This window comes from Mirounga leonina, unplaced genomic scaffold, assembly GCF_011800145.1.
Source record: "Mirounga leonina isolate KUSES-001 unplaced genomic scaffold, KU_Mleo_1.0 Mir_357, whole genome shotgun sequence".
NCBI lineage: Eukaryota > Metazoa > Chordata > Mammalia > Carnivora > Phocidae > Mirounga > Mirounga leonina.
In genome coordinates, this window is record NW_023270702.1 from 1122333 (window position 1) to 1146677 (window position 24345).

At 39.2% G+C, this 24345-nt stretch overlaps 1 protein-coding gene across 1 annotated transcript in view; it reads right to left on the reverse strand.

Annotated features, from left to right (window-relative positions):
- LOC118027043 overlaps window positions 1–24345 on the reverse strand; it is a 156631-nt gene that overhangs the window by 22409 nt on the left and 109877 nt on the right. The window contains exon 4 of the mRNA XM_035030164.1: window positions 5039–5259. Coding sequence (XP_034886055.1) covers window positions 5101–5259 — 159 coding nt within the window. The 3' untranslated portion in view covers window positions 5039–5100. The remainder of the gene's footprint in view (window positions 1–5038; window positions 5260–24345) is intronic.

The following is a 24345-nucleotide window of genomic DNA, read 5'->3' on the forward strand; positions in this document are numbered from 1 at the left end:
GAGTGGGAGAGGGAGAAGCAGGCTTCCCGCCGAGCGGAGAGCCCGACGCGGGGCTCGATCCCAGGACCCCGGGATCACGACCCGAGCCGAAGGCAGACGCCCAACGACTGAGCCACCCAGGCGCCCCTACATCTATTTTTAAAAGACCGAATTCAAGCCAATATACGTAAGTATATACTGCTGTTAAGATATTTTACATTCACATTGTCACTAGTCTTTGCAAGCTAAAATGTTCTGAACGTAGCAGACAGTAATGCCAGTCAACCACATAATAGATCTGAATTTTTGAAAATATGTGTAAATCTTACACTTTTTACATTTTGTAAGAGGAAACCGTTTCATATTTTCAGACAATGAAATCATACTTGAAGAGAGTCTTTTTAGCCCAATAATAATGAGTTTCACCCCAAAGCTGGACACATTATCTCATGTAATGAAGGAGCTTACTTCTTGGCAGACATCAGCTCCTGTATTTTCATCTGTTACGACTTAGCTGAGTTTCTTTGGAGGTGAATTTATTAGATCCTTTGGAAAGTGGAGTGTGACCCCTGGGGGCTGAGAAGTGCTAGGACACCTTTCAGTGGGCAGGTAACATGAAAGTGACAGGCCAAGAATACCAGGGTTACGAGCCAGCACGGCATGGGGAGAGGAACACCCCTTCCCACCTAAGCTGGCAGGAACCACCAGATGAACTAACTTAAGGGAAAATGAAAATAGGATGCTAATGAGGTTAGGCATTTGTCATTACTGGGAGACAAAATAAAACAGGAGCATCCCACACACCTGAAGACGAACATAGCTGCTTCATCTATATTTTTTAGTGTAGATCTCAGAGAAACAGGTCTGCCAGAATTAGAAGTGGCTTCCCACTACTCAGTGTGGCACTGAGCATAGTTATACTGTGGAATAAGTCTCCAGAAAATGACAATGTTCCTCATCAGTGGGACATATACAACTACACCTACCCCTGGGGAATAGGGGTGCAGTTTTCTTATTCCATATTCATGGGAAACTGACCTTGCTATTTACTTGAAGAGAAAGAATATAATCTCCAGACAGTCAGAAGCAAGCACTGACAGAGATGGGGTAAAGAGTGCTCTGCTGATGTGGCTCTCGGGCCACGTCTCTAGACAAGGAGCCTGAAGGCGGTCCTTCAGATTATGCCTCATTTCTTCCTACTTCATCCAACTTTTCCTAATTACAATTAAACTTTTACAGAAATTTTATTATTGGCAAAATTTAGGGCCAGCCTTTGAACAGTGGATGCAATAGGAAAATATAAATTGGAACAGAAAAGGGAATTTTAATTATGCCAATAATTACAACTGTTTTTCATTTACCCCCTGCCCTCGGCAACTCTCAACCCTCTCCTGTCACAATACCATATACTCCTCTCACAATACCATATAGCTTCCAAGGATTTATAGTATTTATACGTCCCAAAATATTTTGGTGTATAGAGGGAGTTTAGAAAACAATATCTCATGCTGTTTTGTTAATCTGGACTTTCAACAACATTTCAGTATTTCCTTTTTTAAGCTCTAATGATATATAGAATTTTAAGTTGTCTCTCAATATTTCCACCACCTGTTGTACACACCATGTATAATAATTCTCTCCCTTTGAGTGTGGGCAGAACCTATGAATATGATAGTCACTCCCATGATTACATTACATTACATTATACCAAGACTTAGTCACAGCAGGCTAGAGAGATTCTCTTACTGCTTTGAGGAAGTAAGCTCCCATGTTTTGAAAAGGTCACATGGCTAAGACCTGAGGGCAGCTCTTAGAAACAGAGCAATCCCCGGCCAGCAAGCAGCAAGAAAACAGAAACTTCAGTCCGACAACCACAAGGAACTGAATTCTGCCAACAACCCACATGACCTCAGAATAGACCCTGATCTCTGGATGAGAACACAGCCCAACAGACACCTTGATTTCCCAGGCTGCTGAGACCCTGACCAGAAGACCTCCATCAGTGTAGTGACTAATTCTCTGATCTACAGAAAATGTGAGATAATAAATGGGTATTATTTTAAAATATTAAATTTGTGGTTATATGTTATACAGCAATAAAATGCTCCAACTACTCTCTCCCCCACCCTTGCCAAATCTTGTTTTCAAGATGGTATCACATAGCACTTACCATAGTGTGTATATATTTTATTATCCACTATTTTGTAGTGATACATTTTATTGTCACTATTTTCGAACTATAGAATTTCTAGAGGATTGGCACCGTCTTTGAACATTCAGTTCTGTGTTGTGTCTTATCCACTCTGGACTAGATGCCTATAACCTGGTTTACTATGCTTTCAGCTCCTCCCTGCTTCTACTTTGTGTACCCATGAAAAGAAAATCAATAGCAAGAATGATATTTATGTTACTCCGGGCAGTGAAAAGTGATGTTCATGGTGAGCAAGGGAGGACACTCTTCCTGCCCCATTTCCTGGGCCCTATAATCCTCCATTGCACATGTACAACTGTTTGTGGCTGCAAGGTTGGCCAAGAGTACTACTCATTTTGGCCCTAGGAACACTCCTCTATCTCCATCTCCATGTCCTCTCTTCAGGGCTTGTCTACTTCCATTGCTCCAGAAAACAAAGTGAAGTAAGCTGTTGGTTAAATTTCCAGAAGCAGGAAATGTCTAAAGTTACTGCCATTTACAACAATGGTTGATGTCATAAATCAGCATGGAAGATAAGAAGTTAAAATGATGAAAAAAATATACCTTATTTAGGGTAAGCAAGGGAACCCTTTATCTATCTATCTATTGGTTTTAATTCATGACATATTTCCCCAGAATGTGACCTAATTTGGAGACAGGATTTTTAGAAGTGATCAAGTTAAAATGAGATAATCAGAATAGGCTCCAAACCAAGATGATTTGTGTCCTAGGAAAGTAGACATTTGGACAGAGAGCCCAACATGCATAGAGAGAAGACTTTATGAAGAGACATAGAGAGAAAACAACCATTTACAAGCCAAGGAGAGAGGCCTAGGACAGATCCTTCCCTCACGGGCCTCAGAAGGAACCAATTCTGCTGACAACTCGATATTAGACTTCTAGCTTCTAGAACTGTGAGACAATAATTTCTGTTGCTTAAGCCACTCGGTTTGTGGCATTTTGTTAAGACAGCCCTAGAAAGCTAATACAGCCCACCATTTCTCCCCTGAGTGCACCACAACTTTAGCCTCTCTGTACCGGAAATGTTGTTCCTTCTCCTTTGTGCTTTTTTGCTTTTTTTTTTTTTTTAATCTCATTTACTCTCTGTGTTATCAGTAATGGTTCCATGGCCCCTCTAGGAACATGCCCTGCAGAACACCTTGATAACTATTTGATGCAACCAGAGGACAGGCAACAGGTAAAGATGTCCACATTTTGATGTGCTAGACAAATTGGGGAATGAGTGAGCAAATTTGTCTGGATTGAGTAGAGAGTTCATGCCCCAAGGAGATAAGCTATAAAAATCAATGTGGGCATATTTTGAGGGAACTTTGGAGAAGTCTGAACTTTATCCTCCAGGCATAAGAAGCCACTGAAGAGATTTGGCTGCTGTCTTTTTTTGCCAAGAGTGTTATAATGGATGCAGCCTTTCAGGAAGATGCATTTGGCTACACATACTTTTAGAAAATAGATTAGAAAAAGGACCAGAGTCGTGGAGATCAGATGGGAGGTTATGAAACAGTCATGGGTTGAAGCACCAAAAACCTAGACAATAATAATACAGTAGAAATGGGAAGAAAAGAATTCATGGGGAAAATCATTATGAAGAATCAACAAGTTTTATTGGACCAGAAGACGACCTTGAGCTCTCCAGCTGGGAAAAGCAAAATTGAGTCACCTGATAGTGATAAGAAAAAACAACAAATGGTAAGTAGCTTAATCTGAGTAACATGTTATGTCAGTATGTCTTAATAGTGATTAACAAAGTATTAATAGTTACTAATAAAATATTTTTGTTTCCTAGGTATATTACAGAAATCTCTTCTCAGATACAACATTTAATGAGCCCAATTTGAGTTGTTGTTACTTGTTTGATAAAATCATATGCAAAGAATTTAACCACTTATTTGGGAGGACATGGTCACTGTTTCCTTCCCAAAGTGAAGGACAATGCTGTTTTTCCTTATACCAGGAGAAGAACTGGATTATGCTTCCTTTGTGTTGCCAGAATAAATACTCATATGCATACACACACTCACATTCATACACAATTATACAAGCCTTCCTAAAATTGTATTATAAACTACTGCCTTCTTCATTACTCTTCAGGAGTACCATGAGACACCGTCAGTGTTAAATTATAACCTAAATACTAGCCACGAATCCATTCGCCTCCATTATTTCTAAAGAACCAAATTTAATATTAGCTAGACTGTCTTAATGTAGAAACACATGAACAATAGGGTCATTTTTACAATGAGAACACAGCCTTTTCTGACTCTCTCATATTTAAACCAATATACCTTAACACTGTTAAGGATCATGTAAGTCCTTATTCACTTTCTGTCACTTTCTTCCCTTGGATTCATTTAGTGCAAATAAAATGTGGAAAATGACAACTAAAGACAGCAAGAAAATGTTACAGAAACATCAGAAGCAATTGAGAATTTTGAAAAAAAAAAGAAGAAGCAGACTTTATCCCTTGCAGACATTCACTCACAGAAATATAAACAGTACAATTCTGGACACATGTTGAAGGTGTCACTACTTGAAATGTAGCAAAGCAATGTAAACCCCAAAAGCCATAAAATCATAGTCTGTTAGGATATGACATCCCTAAATCTCAAATCATTTGGATGTTACCTTCCCTGGTACAAAGTTCCAAGGTTTCTGTAAACTTTTTTGCTCAACACCATATCTCAACCTAGGTCCAGCCAGTGAACAACTTACTGCGGTCTAGATATGAAGTTCTTTTCACATTAGTGGAAAAAATATGAAAAGAAACAACCTTTGAAAAATACTTATGAAATGTAACTTTTCCCCATAATAATTTTCTGGCACTTACGACAAAGATTCTCTGTTACTTACAACTTCCAGTGAATTTCATTCTTGGCTTCGATGCAACCCAAAGAACTGACAGGGGAGGGATATTAATACATCTCTGAGCAGTGAGGGAGCTGTTTTTCAAGTGAGACTGAAGCCATGAGTGTTTGGAACATCCATACTTCAGTGAAATCCAATTTTCTCTTACAGGTTTCACTCGGTAGCAAGAAGGCTCTCTTATTGCAATGCTTAGATTCCAACAGCATCTATAAAAGAGAAAGGAAAAGACTGCAATGATGTTTAGGAATTTTTTGTTAAATGTAAATGTGCTTTCATCTTGTCTGCTTCCAGTGAATTCTCATCACGGAGGCAAGATCTCAGACTTCTAATGATTTGTAGAGAATTATGTTACCAGTAGTTTTACATATCCTCATGTCTGAACCTTCTGGGTTTTGTGGAAACACAATAGCCGGGGATTGGCTGGCAGACTGGAATCATATTTGACAGCAAATGATTAAGTGATAGAGAAGGGAGATTTCAATAGGGTGATATGGCATGAAGGGGGATTTCAGTTGGGTGATATGTCATGTGAGATAGGAAATTCTCTCATAGGGCAACATTAAAAGATTCACAGAGATTCATGGATACAACAAATATTTAATATGTACTTATTGTGTGTTGGGCCTTCATATCATGAAGTCATCTAGGGCTATCTGGAGAAGTGGAAGTTGGAAAACCTACAAAAGACTTAACCTTGGGAAGAAAATGAAACACGAAGAAGGTTGGTATAGTCATTGAGGTACCTCGGTGGCTCATTCTGCAACCAGCTACCATAGCAAGAGCCTTTGTCAGGGGTTTCCAAACTGGAGCCATAGCTCACAAAGGTTTCTTCAATTCCTCGGACGTATATGGGAGTTACTGTTGTTGCTATTGTTTTTGCAATTAGCAGAACGTCAACCACATTTTAAATATGGAAAGAGCTTGGGAGAACTTGAATGTCCCTCGTAAAACAGGAATCTCTGTTCAGAAAGAACAGCTTTGCAGGTTAGGGCACTAGGTTTTAGACCCCAGGTTTAGGAAAGACGAGAACATAGGTCTTAGAAGGAAATGGTTGGCTTTCCAGAGCCTCCACAGTTAATTACCAGCAGATACGTGCTGCATTCATTGAGGTTCTGCTGTAGGTTTTGACATGGCTGAGAGTTCATAAAATCTGAATTTATTTAAGCCCAAAGTGAAGTCTCAACTATTCTGTGTGTTGTATCTGGAGTCCACTCACCCTAATTGGAAATGAACTTCCATTCCCTTGTTTGGCACTTAATCCACATCAGATACAATTTGACCACTTTATATAATTCACTAAACTTTCACAATAACCCCTTGAGTTGAATATTATTAATATCCCTATTTTGAAGATATGAAAATTAAGGTCATGATCAGACAGCTTGTTTGTGGCAAAGCTTGATTTTGAACTCAGCAATGATCTGTTAACAGCTGATTTTCCTGAACCTGACATTGAACACCTTGCTACTCTCCTAGTAGTAGTTTGTTGGATAAATCATCCACTCCAAAGAAGGAAATTATATAAAGACAGTGAAGGAAGATTACTGGTGGCATTTTATCCTGGAAAATAAAGGCCACTGAGTCAGAGTTAAGTCCAAAGAAGCTTTTCCAAGAATTTGTGAATAATCACATAGCAATAGTTCAACCCAAAATTGACCACTATACCATCTTTTGCTAGCAGTAATCTTGATGCATATGAAATAACTGTCTCTTCACCTTGACTGTTGGGCATCAACAACAGAAATAAATATTGGAGGGATATGTTAGTCTATACAACTCTATTCAGAGCAATAATAATTATTATTTGATTTTGCAAAAAAAAACAAGTATCCTTTAAGAGAATGGAGCATTACATATTTTGTCTATTTTTGTCGTTGTTATCTTTTTTGTTTTGATTTTGGTCCAGAGAAGTCATGTTGATAATAGCAGATAAAATTAGAAAAAGTTTGAAGTTTAATCAATACTAGGATTTGCAGTTCTGTGTGTGATGTGTTTCTTTGTTTTGTTTTTTCCTTTTTGGTCTATCAGCATTTTTGTCAGCAGAAACTGAACAGAACTTTCCTCTCCCAACAACTCATTCCTATTCCTTCTCTTCATTTCTTTCTCTCCCTGGCACCACTAAATTGCTGGAGAGGATGACTGGGCCACTGGATCTAAATATACTCAGCTCTAATCATATTGCATCAGAAACTGCTACTAAAATTGAGCTGTAACACATTAGAAACATCCAGAGATTTGGCTCTCACAGAATCCATGTTTTCTCTTCTGAATCCCAAGATGCCTTCAGGAGAGCAAAAGAAAACCTGCAAATACAGAGACCCAAAGGACCTAGTAGACATGATAATGAAGATACTTTTTCCCCCCTTCCTGGGGGAAGAAAAATCTTTGTGAGTTTTCTGCCTACAGGCATTCAGGATCTGAGAGTCCACTCTCTCTTTTTCCTTGACTTCTTCAGCAACTTTGTATCCCTACTAAGGTGGGTATTACATAAATAGAGGTCAATTGGCCAGCCACTAATGGTTGCAGGAGTTTGTAACTTTGTTTTACTAATCAGTGTGTGCACTCAGTTGAGAATTAGCAGAAGCAGCTAGCTTTATTAGCATTGAAGCTGAGCTTCCACAGTTACTAGGGAACTTGGCAAATCCATCCTCACAAAAATGCCTGATCCCCACCTCCACTTCTACTGCATGCACCCACCCACCCACACACACACACATACACACACACACACAATTTTCTGTAACAGTATCCCACTCTGGAGACCAACAAGAGTTATCATATCATTGAAAAGAGCCCCTTAAGATGAGAAGTGATAGGAAGGTATAATCACTCTACAGTTTCTGAAGGAATGACTCCAAAGAGATCGGCTGTGCTCTAGGTCAATGAGTGGTTCCATGTTCTTTGCGCCATGACCCAGATTCCAAACCCATGTCCTTCCTGCTAGGCCACAGTAAAGACACCATATAGCACTATTCACCGCTGCTGGAAAGTCATTATATTTTCAAACTCTGGGTGCTAGGGGACCCTTCTTGCTAAAAATGGTGGCAACATCGCATCACCAAAACTGGCTCTGATCACTTGCTCTTCCTTTTCATGAATGCCCAGAAAACTAGAGTCAAGGCAAGAAACTTGGAATGAGAAAAGGGATAAACTAAGGTTATTAAGACTTTGCTGAGAGTCGAGTACTTTTTCAGCTTTAGTATGATCTGACAGATGGTGTGGAAACCCTGATGAGAGCTTTGGATGCAGGGATTACATCATCAAATGCAGTTCTGCCAAACATTATCCTACCCCACCTTCATTTACATGGATCTCTTATATTTTAATTGTAAACTATCAACTTCGATTTCTTTGGCAGTTTTGCATTCTTATTTGTTATAACCAAATATTTGCATTTCAAATACCAATAGATAGATGAGATAGATAGATAGATAGATAAACACAGAGGTTCTTAACTCATTCTAAATGACATTTCCAGGTTTTTATAATGCAAATTTCTCATCTAGTCTCCCTTGCTAGTCAGGAATGTTAGTGTTTCAAAATGATTCCAACGTGTGTGTGTGGAGAAGTTCATCTTATTCTATTCTCTTTGGACCTGGTGCTGACTTTCTTTTCCCCAAGGTTGTATTACATTCAGCTAAAGATGAGGAAATTTTAAAGCTAAGCCCATTTGTAAATTGGGACTTGCACACCAATAAAAGCCATATGTAATCTCAAATCCTGATTTTAATCAGAAGTTTCAAATTTTTCACTAAGTAAACCTTTATGCCAGAATGCTCGTGAGAGAATCCTGAGGTATTATTAGCATAATTGTACAGCCTTAGGGATTAAGAGGAGGACAGATCTGGGCTGAAGTCCAGCTCTGCCACTAACTAGCTATGTGACCTTGAGCCAGTTGTTTCATTTATATTAACCTCAGGTAGTAGCTCCCTCATTTGGCTTTTGTGAGCATTAAATAAGCTAAGGCATGAAGAATGCATTGTTTAATGTCTGAAACATGATGAGTACTCACTAAGTATTACCTAATGTTATATTTTCCCCTAAAGCTTTCAGAGAAACTGAATACATGTCATTTACAAAAGAACAAAAAGTAGATTGGCACCAGACATTTCATCAGAAAGACTGAAGCTGATAGACAGTAAGCAATACTTCCAAAGTTTTGAGACAAGGAGATTCTTTAACCTAAAATTCTATATTTGGCCAAATTATAAATAACCTATGTCAATGTCCAGCAATCAAAAAACCACCAGGAAACTCACCTGTAGCTGAATAAGATTGAGTATATTGATTCTTGCTGCAGGGAAGGAAGGCCTCACCCCACGGGCAGGCGTGGGGATCTCTGTAAGCAGATGTCAGGGCACTTTCATTATAGGATGTAGGCTTGTGGTGAGTGGTGTTGGAAGGAATGCAAAGAAGTGGGATTTGCTCTGATTTAGGTGCTGTCAGGAGATCCTATGGGTAGGTACCTTAATAATTCTCATCTAGAAGTCAGGAGACATGAACCGTTAGGTCTAAAACTTAATTGATACGAAAGCAAGAGTCATTCATATGAGCTAGGAGAGAAGAGAGAAGAGACTGGACATTTGTATGGTTGGCTCCATGTTCTTGTTTTTGTATATGTTCTCAGACATGATTACAGAGTGATCCTGGGTTTTTTTTTTTATTTAAAATTTTATTTCATTGACTTTTTACTTGAGTATACTTGACGCACAATGCATTAGGTTCGGTTATCCAATTTAGTGGTTTGATCTTTGATCAACTTATACATTATGCTGTGTCCACCACAAGTATAGCTACCCCTGTCCCATTAGATCCTGGATTTTTGATTTGTTTCATCATGGTCACGGAGTTACCTTGTCTGATGTTGATGTTCTGTGAAATTGTTTATGTTACCAGAGAACCTCACTGTTACCAGGCCTGCCACCAGCCGATGGGACTTGTTCCTTCTCAATGGAAGGGAAGAATAAGGAAATCTTTCAGACATGCAAGAATTCAGATATTTTACCTTACATACCTTTTTTTTTTCCTAAAAAGTTACTTGAGGATACACTCTAGCAAAAAACTGTGAAATTAACCAAGATAAAGAAAACTTAGAACCCAAGAAATATGGGTCCCACACCAGGAAAGCAGGGCAGCTGTTCCAGGGAGAAATCAGCCCAGACCAGAGAAAGGGTAAGACGGATTGACCTACCGGAGATAACCAGAAGTAAGAGTGAGTTAGTAGAATGCCTGGCTGGAATATAGAATTGCAAACATGGAGGCTGTGATAAATTCAAATAGTACAAGAACTAAAAAGGGACATTAGGTATTACAAATAGTAAATGTAATTAAAGCACATTTTCTAGCAATACCCAGAAATAGTTAAAGAATGCAAACACTTTATATCCATTTCTATTAGCAATAATCTCTAGATAATGACTGGAAAACTTCCACGTGAATTAAAGGATGTGGATATTTTCAAACTTGACAACATAAAAATAAAAGATCAGAGGTCTACAAGCTGAAAAAAGAGAGATGAGCTGGAGGACTTAGTGGGGGCAATAATATTAAACTAAGGGTGGAATTCAGGAGAATCTGAAATAATTTGACAGAATAAGAGATAATATTATTACATTACTCAAAGTCATGCAATAATCAATAAGAAAATCTAAAACCTAGTAGTATAATCCTGTTGGGATAATGCAAGAAGGGGAGCTGGATGGTGGTATAATAAAAGAGGCAACCTCATTTATCAAAACAAGAAGTCTAAATTGCAGAATCAAAAAAACAGCAGTGTGTGCATATTTATTGTAATGGTGGAAGTGATGAGCTGAAGAACCAGAACCAGAGTGCCTGGGTGGCTCAGTCAGTTAAGCACCCAACATTTGGTTTGGCTCAGGTTGTGATCTCCAGTTGTGAGATCCAGCTCCTCATGGAGTCACGTGTGGGGCTCCATGCTCAGCTCAGAGTCTGTTTGAGATTCTTTCTCTACCTTCCCCTCTGTTCCTCCCCTGCTCCTGTTCTCTTTCTCTTTCTCTTAAATAAATAAATAAATAAATAAGTAAATAGATAGATAGATAGATAGATAGATAGATAGATAGATAGATAGATAAAATCTTTAAAAAGAAGAAGAACCAGAACCAGCCTGGACAGTTAAAATTGCTTCCTCTGAGCAGCAGGTACATCATGGAAAAAAAAAAAAAATGCAGCAGCAGATGCATTGTCTTCTGTCTGAATCCTTTTTTCCGTTTGATTTTTTTTCATATGCATACATTATTTTAATACAAGCTAATTTTTAAAAGCAAAAGAAGTATTTGTAAAATGAACATGGCCATTACTTAATGAATATTTATTTAATGAATTATTTACTCTAGATTAAATATGAGAAAAATACAGCTTAGAATCAAAATTTTATCAGAAACTTTTTGGACTGTGTAATTTCTTCATAGTGAAAAAAAAAAAAAAAAGACAAGAACAATATAATACAGTTATCCAGCATCCACATCCTTCAGAATTAACTGGCTACCTTTTTATCATGGGAAGCTGTTTTCTAATCCTATAGCTTCTGAGTAACTAATACCAAGGACAACAAATCGATTGACTTCTGCAATAAACTACGGTCCCTGGACATTCACCTCACCAACCTGAAGATCAAGGAATTTGGGACTTTGCCGAATCACACATGGCACCACGTCGCTGAGGGTGGCTCTGTGCCGAATCCAAGACTTGGTGAGAGAAAGCAGTCTCCACCCCACCTCTACCCACACAGGGCCCTAGGGGATCTGTACTGAGATCATTGACTAGACACTTGTGTCTTTCCTTTTCACTTGTGTCCCCCAAGAGCCCCCACCATTATTTGCTTAGATCCCAGGCTTCTCTGAAACATAAGGACAGTATATAGAATAATTCTAAACATCCACATGTGAGATCTCATGCGTGTCCCCACAAATGGAAATGGGGTTTCTGTTTGGACATACTTAGCCCAGTGGTAGTTGTTTGTTTGTTTGTCTGTTTTAATTTATTTATTTGACAGAGAGAGACACAGCAAGAGAGGGAACACAAGCAGGGGGAGTGGGAGAGGGAAAAGCAGGCCTCCCACCGATCAGGGAGCCCGAAGCGGGGCTCGATCCCAGTACCCTGGGATCATGACCTGAGCCGAAAGCAGATGCCTAATGACTGAGCCATCCAGGCGCCCCCAGTGGTAGTTGTGACCACCCAGCATCAATTTTTACTTCTTAATAACATCCCTGTTAATGAGGAATTACCTCCTCCCCCAGTGGTTCCGTTTGATAGGACTGTAATAAGAGGGGCTCATCCTCTTAGCCAAGGAGTAGGTTCATGACCCAAGGTCAGTCAACAGAGAGCTCCTTTCATGGAATCCAAATCTCTAGTAGAGGGACCAGGTCCCTCTACTAGAGTCCCAGCTCACTCAGGCCTTTCAAGAATAGGCTGCTCCTGCCAAGAGCAGTGTTATGGCTCCTAACACCCAGCTGTTAGGGGTGCTCGAAATCTACCTATTTCTAGGATTTGGTCTCCACCCATCAATCCTGTGAAACCATGTAGTCTTGAATGAGTTAGCTTTTGCTACAGAGAACCAAAGAATCCTAACTAGGGGGGGTACGTGGGTGGCTCAGTCGGTTAGGCATCTGCCTTCAGCTCAGGTCATGATCTCAGGGTCCTGGGATTGAGTCCCACATCGCGCTCCCTGCTCAGCAGGGAGTTGCTTTTCCCTCTGTCCTTAGCCCCAACTCATTCTCTCTCTCTCTCAATTAAATAAATAAAATCTAAAAAAAAAAAAAAAAAAAAAAACCCTAAGTTGATTGTGTAAACTGATACTTAAGTATTTACTGAGAGAGACTTTAACCAGATGGAAGATAATGACATCAATAAAGTGAAGATGATATTTAATATATGAACAAAAAAGGAGGAAAAGGATGATGTATGTTTTTTCCCAACGTCTGACAGGGAAGATGGCATCCCCATATTTGTTTTTAAGGACAGAACTAGAGGTGGGGAGGGACACAGAAGGGGTGCTGCTCTTGGGTGTACCTGGGACTCTGCAATTCTCCAGGTGCTCACCAGAATTCCAAAATGAGATTGGAATGCAGTGCGTAGCATGAAGAAAAAGGAAAATGTAAATGTACTACATAGGGAAAGAGGATTAAGATTGCAATTATAAATGAAGAATAGATGAAGGGGCTGTGAAATCCTCTGATAAGGAAATATCATGCAGACATGAAAGAGGAACTGACAGCAGCTTGGGTACAGCAGAGAACACTTTCAAACTATTGATATTTTTAAAATATATTTCTAAGGTTTTGTGTAATAAAAGAGACAGAAAAAAAGTGAACCTGAAATTAGATGTTACAAAACTGGAGGAATTATAATTCATCAAAAAGATATAAGAAATACTGTTTTCTGAAAAAAATAGTCAACCAAAATAAATTCTCACTGCAAATAAAACACAGACTTAAATAGAGAGTATAAAAGTAAAACACTGTCACTTTTACCATATTCTAAGTTTGAGAAATAGTTTCAGGGAGATATGAATAAAAATTTGTGATTAACTCACTTTTTTTTTTTTGACCACCTGCCACCTTTGGCGACAGTCTCATGAAATAATACTTTAAGACTTTATTCAATTGATCTGAATTGGCTTGAAAATCTGCTGGCAAGCTGTCAAATGAATGGCAACAAACAGTGATACTTTGGGTGCCTGATGAGGTTCCCTAGGAACCAGTATTAATTCAGTCTCACTGAACATACAAACAGAACAGTGTCCTCTCCAGGGCAATAACCGAACACAAATTACATTGCCAAAGTTCCCAGTAGTCTAGGGCGTTAACCTCATGAGATTTAGATCAATTGGGTTTTGGATTTTGGTAACAACTTATCATTGACTAGGGTTAAAAAAAAAAAATCTTTAAGTAGGCAGGCCTGCAGCAAAAAAATAGCTACATTTAACAAGTGAAATGTTCTTTGCTTGCCTTTTTTATTTCTGTTTACAGATGGAATATATATAGGGGAGAAAGAAGGCAAAGAGACTGTTACTCTAGCTTTGAGGGAAATCTCAGAAGAGAGACACATGGATGACACCAGGGCGGGCTCAGGCGGAATGAGAGAATGCTCAGAAATGAGTCCACGCCAACTTCCCAGTCTCTGCTGCACGTTGTTAGGGAATGGGAAATTCACTCCCTCTGGTGAATTATGTAGTCAATTAAATGTCAACAGTCTTCACACCCGTCCATGTTTCTAAGGCAATGGGATTTGACATAAATGAGAAATACAATATAAATTCCAAGTTGCACTGAGAAATTTATTATGTTTTTTTAGTAAAGCCACACCCCTAACCACTCAGTGCCTCAACTGCCCCATTTGTAAACATAGAAAATCCTTGCTTATACAATCCTCACTAAGATGGCAGAAGGATTCATAAAGTCTGAAAAATACTTTTCCTTAGAGAAAAGAATTGCACGAATCCAGGATTTTCCCTCATCTATTAATGAAAACTTGACTTTCCCACAAAACTGCGTTCTACCTGCATTCAAAGTAAAAATATGATAATCTTATCAATTTTGGAATTACATGAAGGAGATTTGGCAATTTCCCTCAATAACTCAGTCTGATATAATTATGTCCTGACATAACGTTCATTATGACAACAAAATGAAAACCAGAGGAGTGGAAAATAATGGAAGATTGAGATGTCATATATGCCTAGCTAACTGTGAAGAGAGATAATTACCTAGTTTATATTACTCAGACGAGAAGCTTAAATATAAAACAGTAAATAAAAGAAATTTCACTCCCAAATGAGTAATGTTACCCCACAACCCATATTTGTTTCCCTATTGACCACATACTCAGTTTTTGGAATCAAACATAATAGGTTTTGTTCTGTGTGGATTTTCCCATGTGAGAGAAAGTTCTTTTGACACCAGCCACCTTCCTTTCTCCTGGATTATCTCCCAGGGCTTTCCCCTTCTTGGCCTGCACACTGCAGTGGCCATGGCTGTGCATTCCCAGCCCCCACCGCCCACATCTGGCACACATCTGGGGGGACCAGCAACAGGAGAAACTAATGAGACCTTATATTCAAGGTGAGGAGACATGCTTCCGGATAAGCTTACAAACTCTGCTCTAGTCCTCATCTCTGTTCTTTGGCGTCTATTCAACATTCCTCATCTTTAAAGCCGTTCTCCCATCAACTCACTTTCCTTCACACGCACTGATCCATCTCTGATAGGTCAACAACTAAAAGAGGAAATTAGTGCCTGATCTCCTACATTTTTGTTTCTCCCTCCTCCAGTCCATTCTACTCACTTCCCCAAACAGGTACACCATGTAAAAACTTTTCCTGGATTTACAGCCAGGCTTCAAAGACCCCCCTACATGCCTGTGTAGATTGGTGGTGTTACCTTACATTGATCTTTTTGATTCTTATTCTTTAACAACATCAATTCCTTTGAATTCCTTAGGATCGATAAATTAGATTTTTTCTCCCTCAAAATAGTTTTTCTCCCTCAAAGATTTACCAGTCCTTAAGGCCTGATCCAAGTGCCACTTTCTCCATGAAAAAGTTCAAATCTCTACAAGTAGAAATTCTGTTTCTCTTTCTATTTCTCTCCCTCTCTTTTTCTCTCTCATCACCATCATCACCACCACCATCCCATCATTATCATCATGACCAACGTCATCATCATCATCATCACTGTCATCATCATCATCACCACCATCATGAACACCTCCACCATCACCATCACGACCATCACCAACACCACCGTCGTTATCATCATCACCACCACCACCATCACCATCACCATCACTATCATTGTCATTATCACCACCACCATCACCACCATCATTACAATCATCACTGTCATCATCATCACCACAACCATCACCCACACCACCACCACCACTATCATCATCATCTTTGGAATACTTTAATAGTCCCAGCTTCAGGCTGGCACCATAATTATTATGTCTGTATCCAACATCTTCCACTAGATATTAATCCCTCGGAGGCCACAGTGCCTCATCTAGAATATGTGCCTCATCTTGCCTGCTTACTTGCTCATGTTGAGCAAGTAAATAAACCTTTTCATTTTCTATTCTCTCATTCACTTCCACAAATGACAAAATGAGATGGAAGGACAAAGGGAGTACATGTTAAGAAGAGCAGGGCAGACCAAAGGGCCAAAGTCTACTTTCACCCTGCCCTTCATCTGCCAATTTATTCTGTATTTGTATAAGATGCTGCTTTGTACAAAGAAGAAAGTACGTTTGAGGTGGCATTTTTTTAAAGAGAAAAGTGAGGTATAAGTATGTAAGATTGCAAGAAAAAGGAAAACCACATTTTTCTTGTTCCCTAAATCTTTTATTTTCCATTTTCTACAGTCACTAGAACAAGACAAAACTATGTCTATCTTAAAAGGCAGACTGTATTCTGTCCCCTATTTCCTAGATGAAACTAGTAGAGGATCTCCAGTCAACCAGCGGACAGGCAAGGAAGAAGATCCCCCCTCCACCCTCCTATCATATGTCTCTTTCCCTGAAGTTATTCCTGGTCAAATGCGACAATGGCCCTTCTGGGATCTTTCAGAGCACACCTTGTCACGTCCATGTGTTAGCACAGTGTAACGAGCCAATTAGTCCTTCGCAAAGATTCATCCACAGCCTATGGTGCTTTGAGAAGGTTTTACAAGCCCCTGGGAGCAGAGGAAAATCATACAAACAGATGCTGCCCTTAAAGGGCTTTCACTTTTTTTTTTTTTTATTTAAATTTTAGGTAGTTAACGTACTCTGCAATATTGGTTTCTGGAGTAGAATTCAGTGGTTCATCACTTACATACAATACCCGGTGCTCATCACAACAAGCACCCTCCTTAATCCCTATCACCCATCTAGCCCATCCTCTGCTCCCCACCCCTCCAGCAACCCTCAGTTTGTTCTCTTAACATTGCAAACAGACTTCACCCAAATAATTAAATAATTGGAAATGTACAAAGTGTTATTTAAGAAAATCACCAAACACAAATGTTGCGGTTAATCTCTTCTGTGTATGTATGAGTGACCATGGGCAAAGGCATCAGCAACGAACACACATTTATTAAGCTCTTACTAGTGATGCTGCATTAAAGGCCCTTAGCAAAATGCTTGGTACCTACTATATGTTCTATAAATGACAAAGAACACATAAATAGCCCCCTGCTACAGAATTATGTATTCTGTAAATGCCTGCAGCCTTCCGAGATCCTTCTAAATTCCACTTCTCATTTCACTCAGGTTAGACTAGGAATATTCCAAAAGGTACTCTACCTTTACAGTGCTGATCGGTGCACCGTCCCCCAAAAGTTGGGGTACAAAGAGCCTAACTAGTGGCAGGAATCTCTCCTCTTGTTTTCTTTACTACCTGCCCTATGTGGGGTCTCTATAAGCTCAGTTCCTGGTTTATGAAAGATGATATAGTAAAAGAGCATGGAAGCTAGGCTTAACTAGACTTGGATGTAAGCTATGCTCTCCCAGAGATTGGACCTACAAACTTAAATCATCTGTGAAATGGAAATAATCATATTGGCTGCATATCACTTCTAGGAGCCTGAAGTGTGGATCCATAGGAAAGGACTGATGAGGACCACTGGCAGGGAGGACTGGGATCCTTGAGCTCTTCTTTGAGGACAAACAAGATTCAACTCTATATTTAAAGGCCAGAGATGACAAACCAGTCTGCTCTGAAACCTTGCAAGGAGAACGGGGTATTCTTCCCATTTGTCCTAAGCACAGTCTAGGCACAGATGCAAAGCAGTGATTAACTTTCTATCAGCAAAGTGGCTCCTAGAGGAAGGCTGGGGCAGCCTGCCATGGCACTTGTTTAAATACCCAAATGGAACTGACCTTCCCACTTGGAAGCCCAAGTCAAACTGAAAGGCACCTCGAGAGTGAACCTACTGTCCCTGTTTCATGAAAGCTAAATGGCAGATCTTGTTGCTGCCTTGCAGTCTCATTCCAAACCGTCAGCTTGGGCTTCCTTTATTATAACCCCATAGCCTCTAAATTGCTGTGCAGGATTTTCTGAGGACTCGTGCATGAGCACACCATGGGCTGCTGGATGTCCCCATGCACTCGCACAAATAAGTAATGGAGAGCTGGCTCAGGAAAGAGGACTTACATATTTTTTTTCCTCAAATGATATAGTTGAGCAAAACAATGTATTCTGTTCTCCTGCTAGCAAGGAATAATGAAACTAGAGTGTTGCCTTCCCAGCAGCTCCAGCCTTTGAATCGCTCAAAGCAGAAATGATCCTCAGTTTGTAGGCAGCAACAGCCTCCAGAAGCTACAGGAACATTGCCAAGAGCTCTGAAAAACCTCCACAGCTAATTGGGGACCAGCTTATTAGTGACACTTTTGAGAGTCAGGTTGTCATTGAGGAGAAACGAAGGAGAACACGGTGGGCGCCATTGCCTGGAATTAGGCCGTGGGAGGGAGGGCTGCTTCCTTCTCCTCACAGGAACATTGCTCTGTAATTTTCTCAAAAGCTGTGCTCAGCTGCTTGCAAAAGCCCTGGATCTTGGAAGGCTGCAGGCAACACCTTAGCCTCCACAACTGCCTGAACATGGTCCCCCACCATCTGCATTCGGAAAGCTCTGCGGCCATTTCAAAGATACCCTGAATTAGGTAACACCACCAAGATAAATGTATCATGCCCTCTGAGCAGTGGCCTCTTGAACATGTGTCTCCATTCTTTGTGTAGCTAACTCAATACTTTTACTTCACAATCATAGACAATTCTAGTAGCAAATAATCCTCAAGGTTTTGTGTAAATATTTAAGTCTCAGTAAAGAAAGAAAAAAAGCTGAAGAATTTTTTAAAGTGTTTAAATTAACTTGTCAAAATACCAGTCGGGTCATATTTAAAGTCAGGCTCTTGAAGTACCACAAGAAATGAGTTACTTTGAGGGGAGGGAAGGTGATTGCCAGTGTCAGACCAGCTCCATCCAAGCAGAATGCTATGTCCCGTGTGTTGCCTTTGAGTTTTGAGTGAGATGTTGCCCTGATAACAAACTGAGTTTCTCAGCTCCCTTCCCCCGGAAGGGTGGTCCCTGATCTGGATAACATTTTCTGAGTTCTGTGCTAGGATGCTAGTCCTCACCACCCCTCCCATGGCCCCCTGTCCCCCCCACCCCAGAAAAGACGGAGAAGACATTGCATTAGCAACAAGAGCAGTTTGAGCTGGGTAAGCCTACACCACTTCCATTTGACATGCTCCCTGCTGGATGAACTGATGGAATCTCGTCACCACCCTGGTAGAAAGAAGGAAGCCTAGATCCTAGAATTAACCCCTAGGATGCTCTCCTGGTGTGGGAACAACCCCAAGGAGCTTTTTCTGATGGTACCGGAAGTCCATCTGAGAACAGACTGGAACATGAAAAATATAGTTGACAAGGCCTCTGTTTACTGCCTTATTTTTTTTTTTTTTAAGATTTTATTTATTTATTTGAGAGAGAGAGAATGAGAGACAGAGAGCATGAGAGGGAGGAGGGTCAGAGGGAGAAGCAGACTCCCTGCCGAGCAGGGAGCCCTATGCGGGACTCGATCCCGGGACTCCAGGATCATGACCTGAGCCGAAGGCAGTCGCTTAACCAACTGAGCCACCCAGGTGCCCTCTGTTTACTGCCTTATTCTATTTATTGCCTTTCTCTTCTCTTTCAGCAATTTCACTCTTCTTTCCTCATAAGAATGGTTTAGCCTTTGTGAATTCCATAATTTAACCCAACTTGTAAGAGGATAAGTTCCTTGAATCTCAAGGTAACTCACATTCTCTCTCTAGCTCTTGCTGTTAATACACACACACACACACACACACACACATTTTAATGGTACACAAAATCGGGTTGGTTGCCGACCCAATAACTGGCCATTTTCACTTCCTTTCTTCTTTGCTAGGACAGATTACCTCCCACAAGAGAATCTAAAATGTCAGTTCACAGCATGTGTAGTTTCTTGCTGCAAGAGGTGGTGATATCACACAGTTTTGGGGTGGCCATGTGACACAGTTGTGGGGTGCAATGTGATAGTCCTGCAGTAGCACTGAGATGATGTTACACATCTCTGGGGTAGCCACATGCCAAAGTTCTTGGAGGCAGAATGACACATTTCTGGTATAGGCATGTGACACTCTTCTGCGGTAACCATGTGGTATAGTAGTTGGGTGGCTATGGGACACAGTCCTGGGGTGGCAGTGTGACATTGTTTGGAGTTGCCAGAACATGGAAATATTCCTGGGATGGCCACATGCCAGGTACGAGATGGATCTGTGACATAGGAGATGACAATGTGAAACATTTCTGGTCAATGAAGCCTACAGGATGTCTGCTGGAGAACTTCCTGGAAAGATTCTCCCTCTATATGAAGAGGGATATGGAAAAAGACCTTTCTCATCACTGGGACTTCCCCTTTCTCTTCTCACCTTGGAACAGATTTACATGAGGTTAAACAAATTCAACATTTAATATATTCTCAATACTTCATACTTTGTTTTTTCATAATAAAAGTTTTCTCCAAGTCACATAAAGACCCCAAACTCTCTCCCGTTTTCCCAAGGATTTTGTACAGACAATACAGTCGTGTGTGTGTGTGTGTGTGTGTGTGTGTGTGTGTGTGTGTGTGTGTGTGTGAGAGAGAGAGAGATAGGGTATGAACAAAGTTAGGAAGCACACAGAGAAAGCAGGTACCAATCAAGATCTGTCTTCCTCTGTTTTCCAACTGCATCAAAAAACAAAAGGAGACTTTCACTACAGATGGATTTGAGTAGAATCCTGCTTCACTCCAAGCCTCTCCATTTCAAACCCTAGTGTAGCCTGAGGGAAGAAGATAGAGTGAGTAGGGGTAAAGTTTGAACTGAATAGGAGATTACAATTTAAAAAGAACATGTTTGGCTCTGAGTAACTGAAATGAGACTTGCTAAAATAAATGAAGATTTTATTGAGTCAAACTGAGATCTGAATTAGGGAACTGGGTACCCAGTAGAAAACTAAGTACCATCAAATGTAGAAAGTACCAACTATTGGATCAAGCAAAAGCTTTTCATGTTTATGCCCCCGACAAATTGAGACTACAGTAAACCAGTCAAATAGATTTAAAATACCTCACAAATTTCATTCAAAGTTATTTTGGATACTCACACTAGACACATTCTTTCAAACATTTTAAATAACATGAATCAAAACAAGCAGCCTATGAATATATTAGTTTAATCCCATCTTTCTCCCCCTCCGCTCCTCCCCCAAACAAAGTTATGTACAAAATAACAAATCCAGTCTTGCTCCTACTTTTTCTGCAGGAGTACAAAACAAATTTTGCTTCCCATTTTTGGGGCATGATTTCAGGACCCAATATTTTGCAAACAGCTAAGATGAATGTCAAACAAAGAGGCAGTAGAAATATTTCCACAAATTGGGAGTGGGGATCAGAAAATGTATTATTCATGAAACATTCTTGAAAACTTATTTTAGAAACTACCCCGACAGACCAAGCCATATATTAATATTAAAAACTCTAGAGCGATGAAGTCATAAAGACTGCTGATGAGTGAAAATGACATTGAATACAAGGTTAATTTTTAAATAATCATAATAAATTTGAATATTTTTTAATTTAAAGGAAATATTTGTTAAAATTGTTTCACATTCACCTATTGATGGTCATTTGGGTTGTTTCTATGTTTTGGCTATTATAAATACAGCTGCCATAAACATTTTTGTACGTTTTGTGAACATATGCTTTCATTTCTCTCAGGTACATACCTAGGGTGAGAAAGGCTGGATCATATGAGACGTGTAAAACTGCCAATTTTTTTCTGAAGTCATTCTTCCATTTTACTTTACCAAAAGTAGTGTGTAAAAATTCCAGTTGCTTCATGTGCTCACAAAGCCAAGTGTGGTCATCTTTTTATTTTTAATCATTCTACTAGGTATGTAGTGATAGATACATCGCTGTGGTTTTAATTTGCATTTCCCTGATGAATAATGATGATGAACATCTTTTAAAATACTTATGTTTGTCCTCTGTTGTGAAGTGTCTGTTCGAATCTTTTGCCCATTTTTTGAGTTTTAATTTTATTATTTTGTCATAAGAGTTTTTAATATTCAAGAAACAAATTCATAGCCAGATACATATTCTATAAATATTCCTCCCAATCTATGTCTTCCTTTTCATTTTCTGTACAGTGTCTTTTGAAGGGAAAAGTTCTTAATTTTGATGAAGCCTAATTTGTTAATTTATTTCTTTTTATATTTCTTCTCTTCTTTGTTGTGCTGAAAAAATCTCTGCCTAAACAAAGGTTATGAATATTTTCTCCTGGTAAATTTATAGTTTTATCTCTTACATTAAGGTCTATGATCCATTTGAAGTTAATGTTTGTATATCATATAAGGAAAATAAAAAGCTTCATTTTTCTAAACAACTATCCAAATGTTCTGGCACCATTTGTAGAAAAGATTATCTTTTCCCCTTTTAGCAGTTCAGTAAAAATCAATTTATAATACATGTGAGTCTATTTCTGAACTCTGTTCTTTCCCATTGATCTAGTTTTTCTCTCTTTATGCTAATACTACACTATCTTGATTATCATTGCTTTATAATAAGTCTTGAAATTGGGTAGTGGAAGCCCTCCAATTTATTTCTTCTTTGTTAAGGTTGTTTTAGCTATTCTCAGTCCTTTGCATTTTAATATAAATATTATATATCAGCTTGTTATAAAACAAAAGCATGCTGGGAATTTGATTGGTATTGCATTGAATTTGTACATCCAGTGGGGAAAATTGTCATCTTAACAACATTGAGTCTTATGATCTGTGAATGGACATATTTTTTCAGTTATTTAGGTGTTTTGAAGTTGTAGTGTAGATATATATCTTCTGTCAAATCTATACCTAAAATTTTCATATTTTTAGTACTGTTATAAATGGTACTTTTTAAAAATTTTAACGTGTGGTTGTTTGTTGCTAGTATATAGAAATGATATTGAATTTGTATATTGATCTTGTATCCTGCAACTTTACCAAACTCATTTATTACAACTTACTAGTTCTAGCAGAGTTTTTGGCTGGTTACATCAGGTATTCTACACAGATAGTCATGTTACCTGCAAATAAAAACAGTTTTAATTTTTTTTACCTTTCTGATTTAGATGCTTTTTATTTCTTATTCTTGCCTTATAGCCTTTGATAGAATCTCCAGTACAATGGTGAATAATAGTGGTGAGAGCAGATATATTCAGTTTTTCAGAAGAGCTTGTATAAAACTGGTGTCATGGGAATCATCAGAAATCTATGTTATCTACCTCAGAGATTTCCATACCAAAGAGTGGGAATGCAGGCTTCCCTCCTCCCTTACACTCACTCCTCAACTGTGCCATTTCCCTTTTCAAAGTTCCAGCGATCTTAGCCCCATTTAGTGACCTGGCCCTTACAGACAAGTGTTAAGTCAGGGAACAATGTATGCACTCCCAAAGTTTTATTGAATGTCTGGTGAATATATAAAATGAATCCCTCATTATGTCCTGTTGGTCAATGGCTAGCCTCCAAGAGCTTGTCTCTTGTTCTTAGCTAAAGGCTCCAATAGCCAATTTCCAGACAACAGGAAAGCTGCTGTTTGACACTTTATCTTATCTTGTAATATCAACATGCACTGGTTTTTTGTCCTTTACCACAGGAAATGTTGTGTTTTCCTATTACCATGGGAAGTAGAACCAATGTTCTATTCCAATTACTTTTTCCCTTTTCAGGAATAACTAAGTTACCAAAGCTGAAGCTCTAACTTCTCTCACTCATGTATTCAAGCATCCAATCAACACATAGTTACTAAGTAGCACCAGGAAACATTCCAGGCATAGAGGATAGAGTGGTAAGAAAAATATACACCATCTATTTTATTATCTTAAAAAATAGAAGGAATTATAATACCAGTAAGATATGATATACTAGGCTCGATAGTGGGCACCAGGGAACAATAAATCCAGAGCGCCCAAAGTAGGTCAGTGAGTCAAAAAAAGCATTAGCATCAGGTATTAGTCAGGCAAAGAGGTAAGGAAAGTTCCAGAGAGAGGAAGCAGAATGCTGAAAGGCCTTGGAGCTAAAAGAAATTGAGTGTCACATGTTGGAGAAATTACAGAAATTCATGTTGGGTCTACTGGTGAAGACAAGGGCAGAACAGTGGCTAAGTCACTCAGGGCCAGCTCAGGCAGCTTATGCACTGTACATACTATCTCAAAGACAGTAGAAAGACAACAAACCTTCTAAACATGGAGATGAT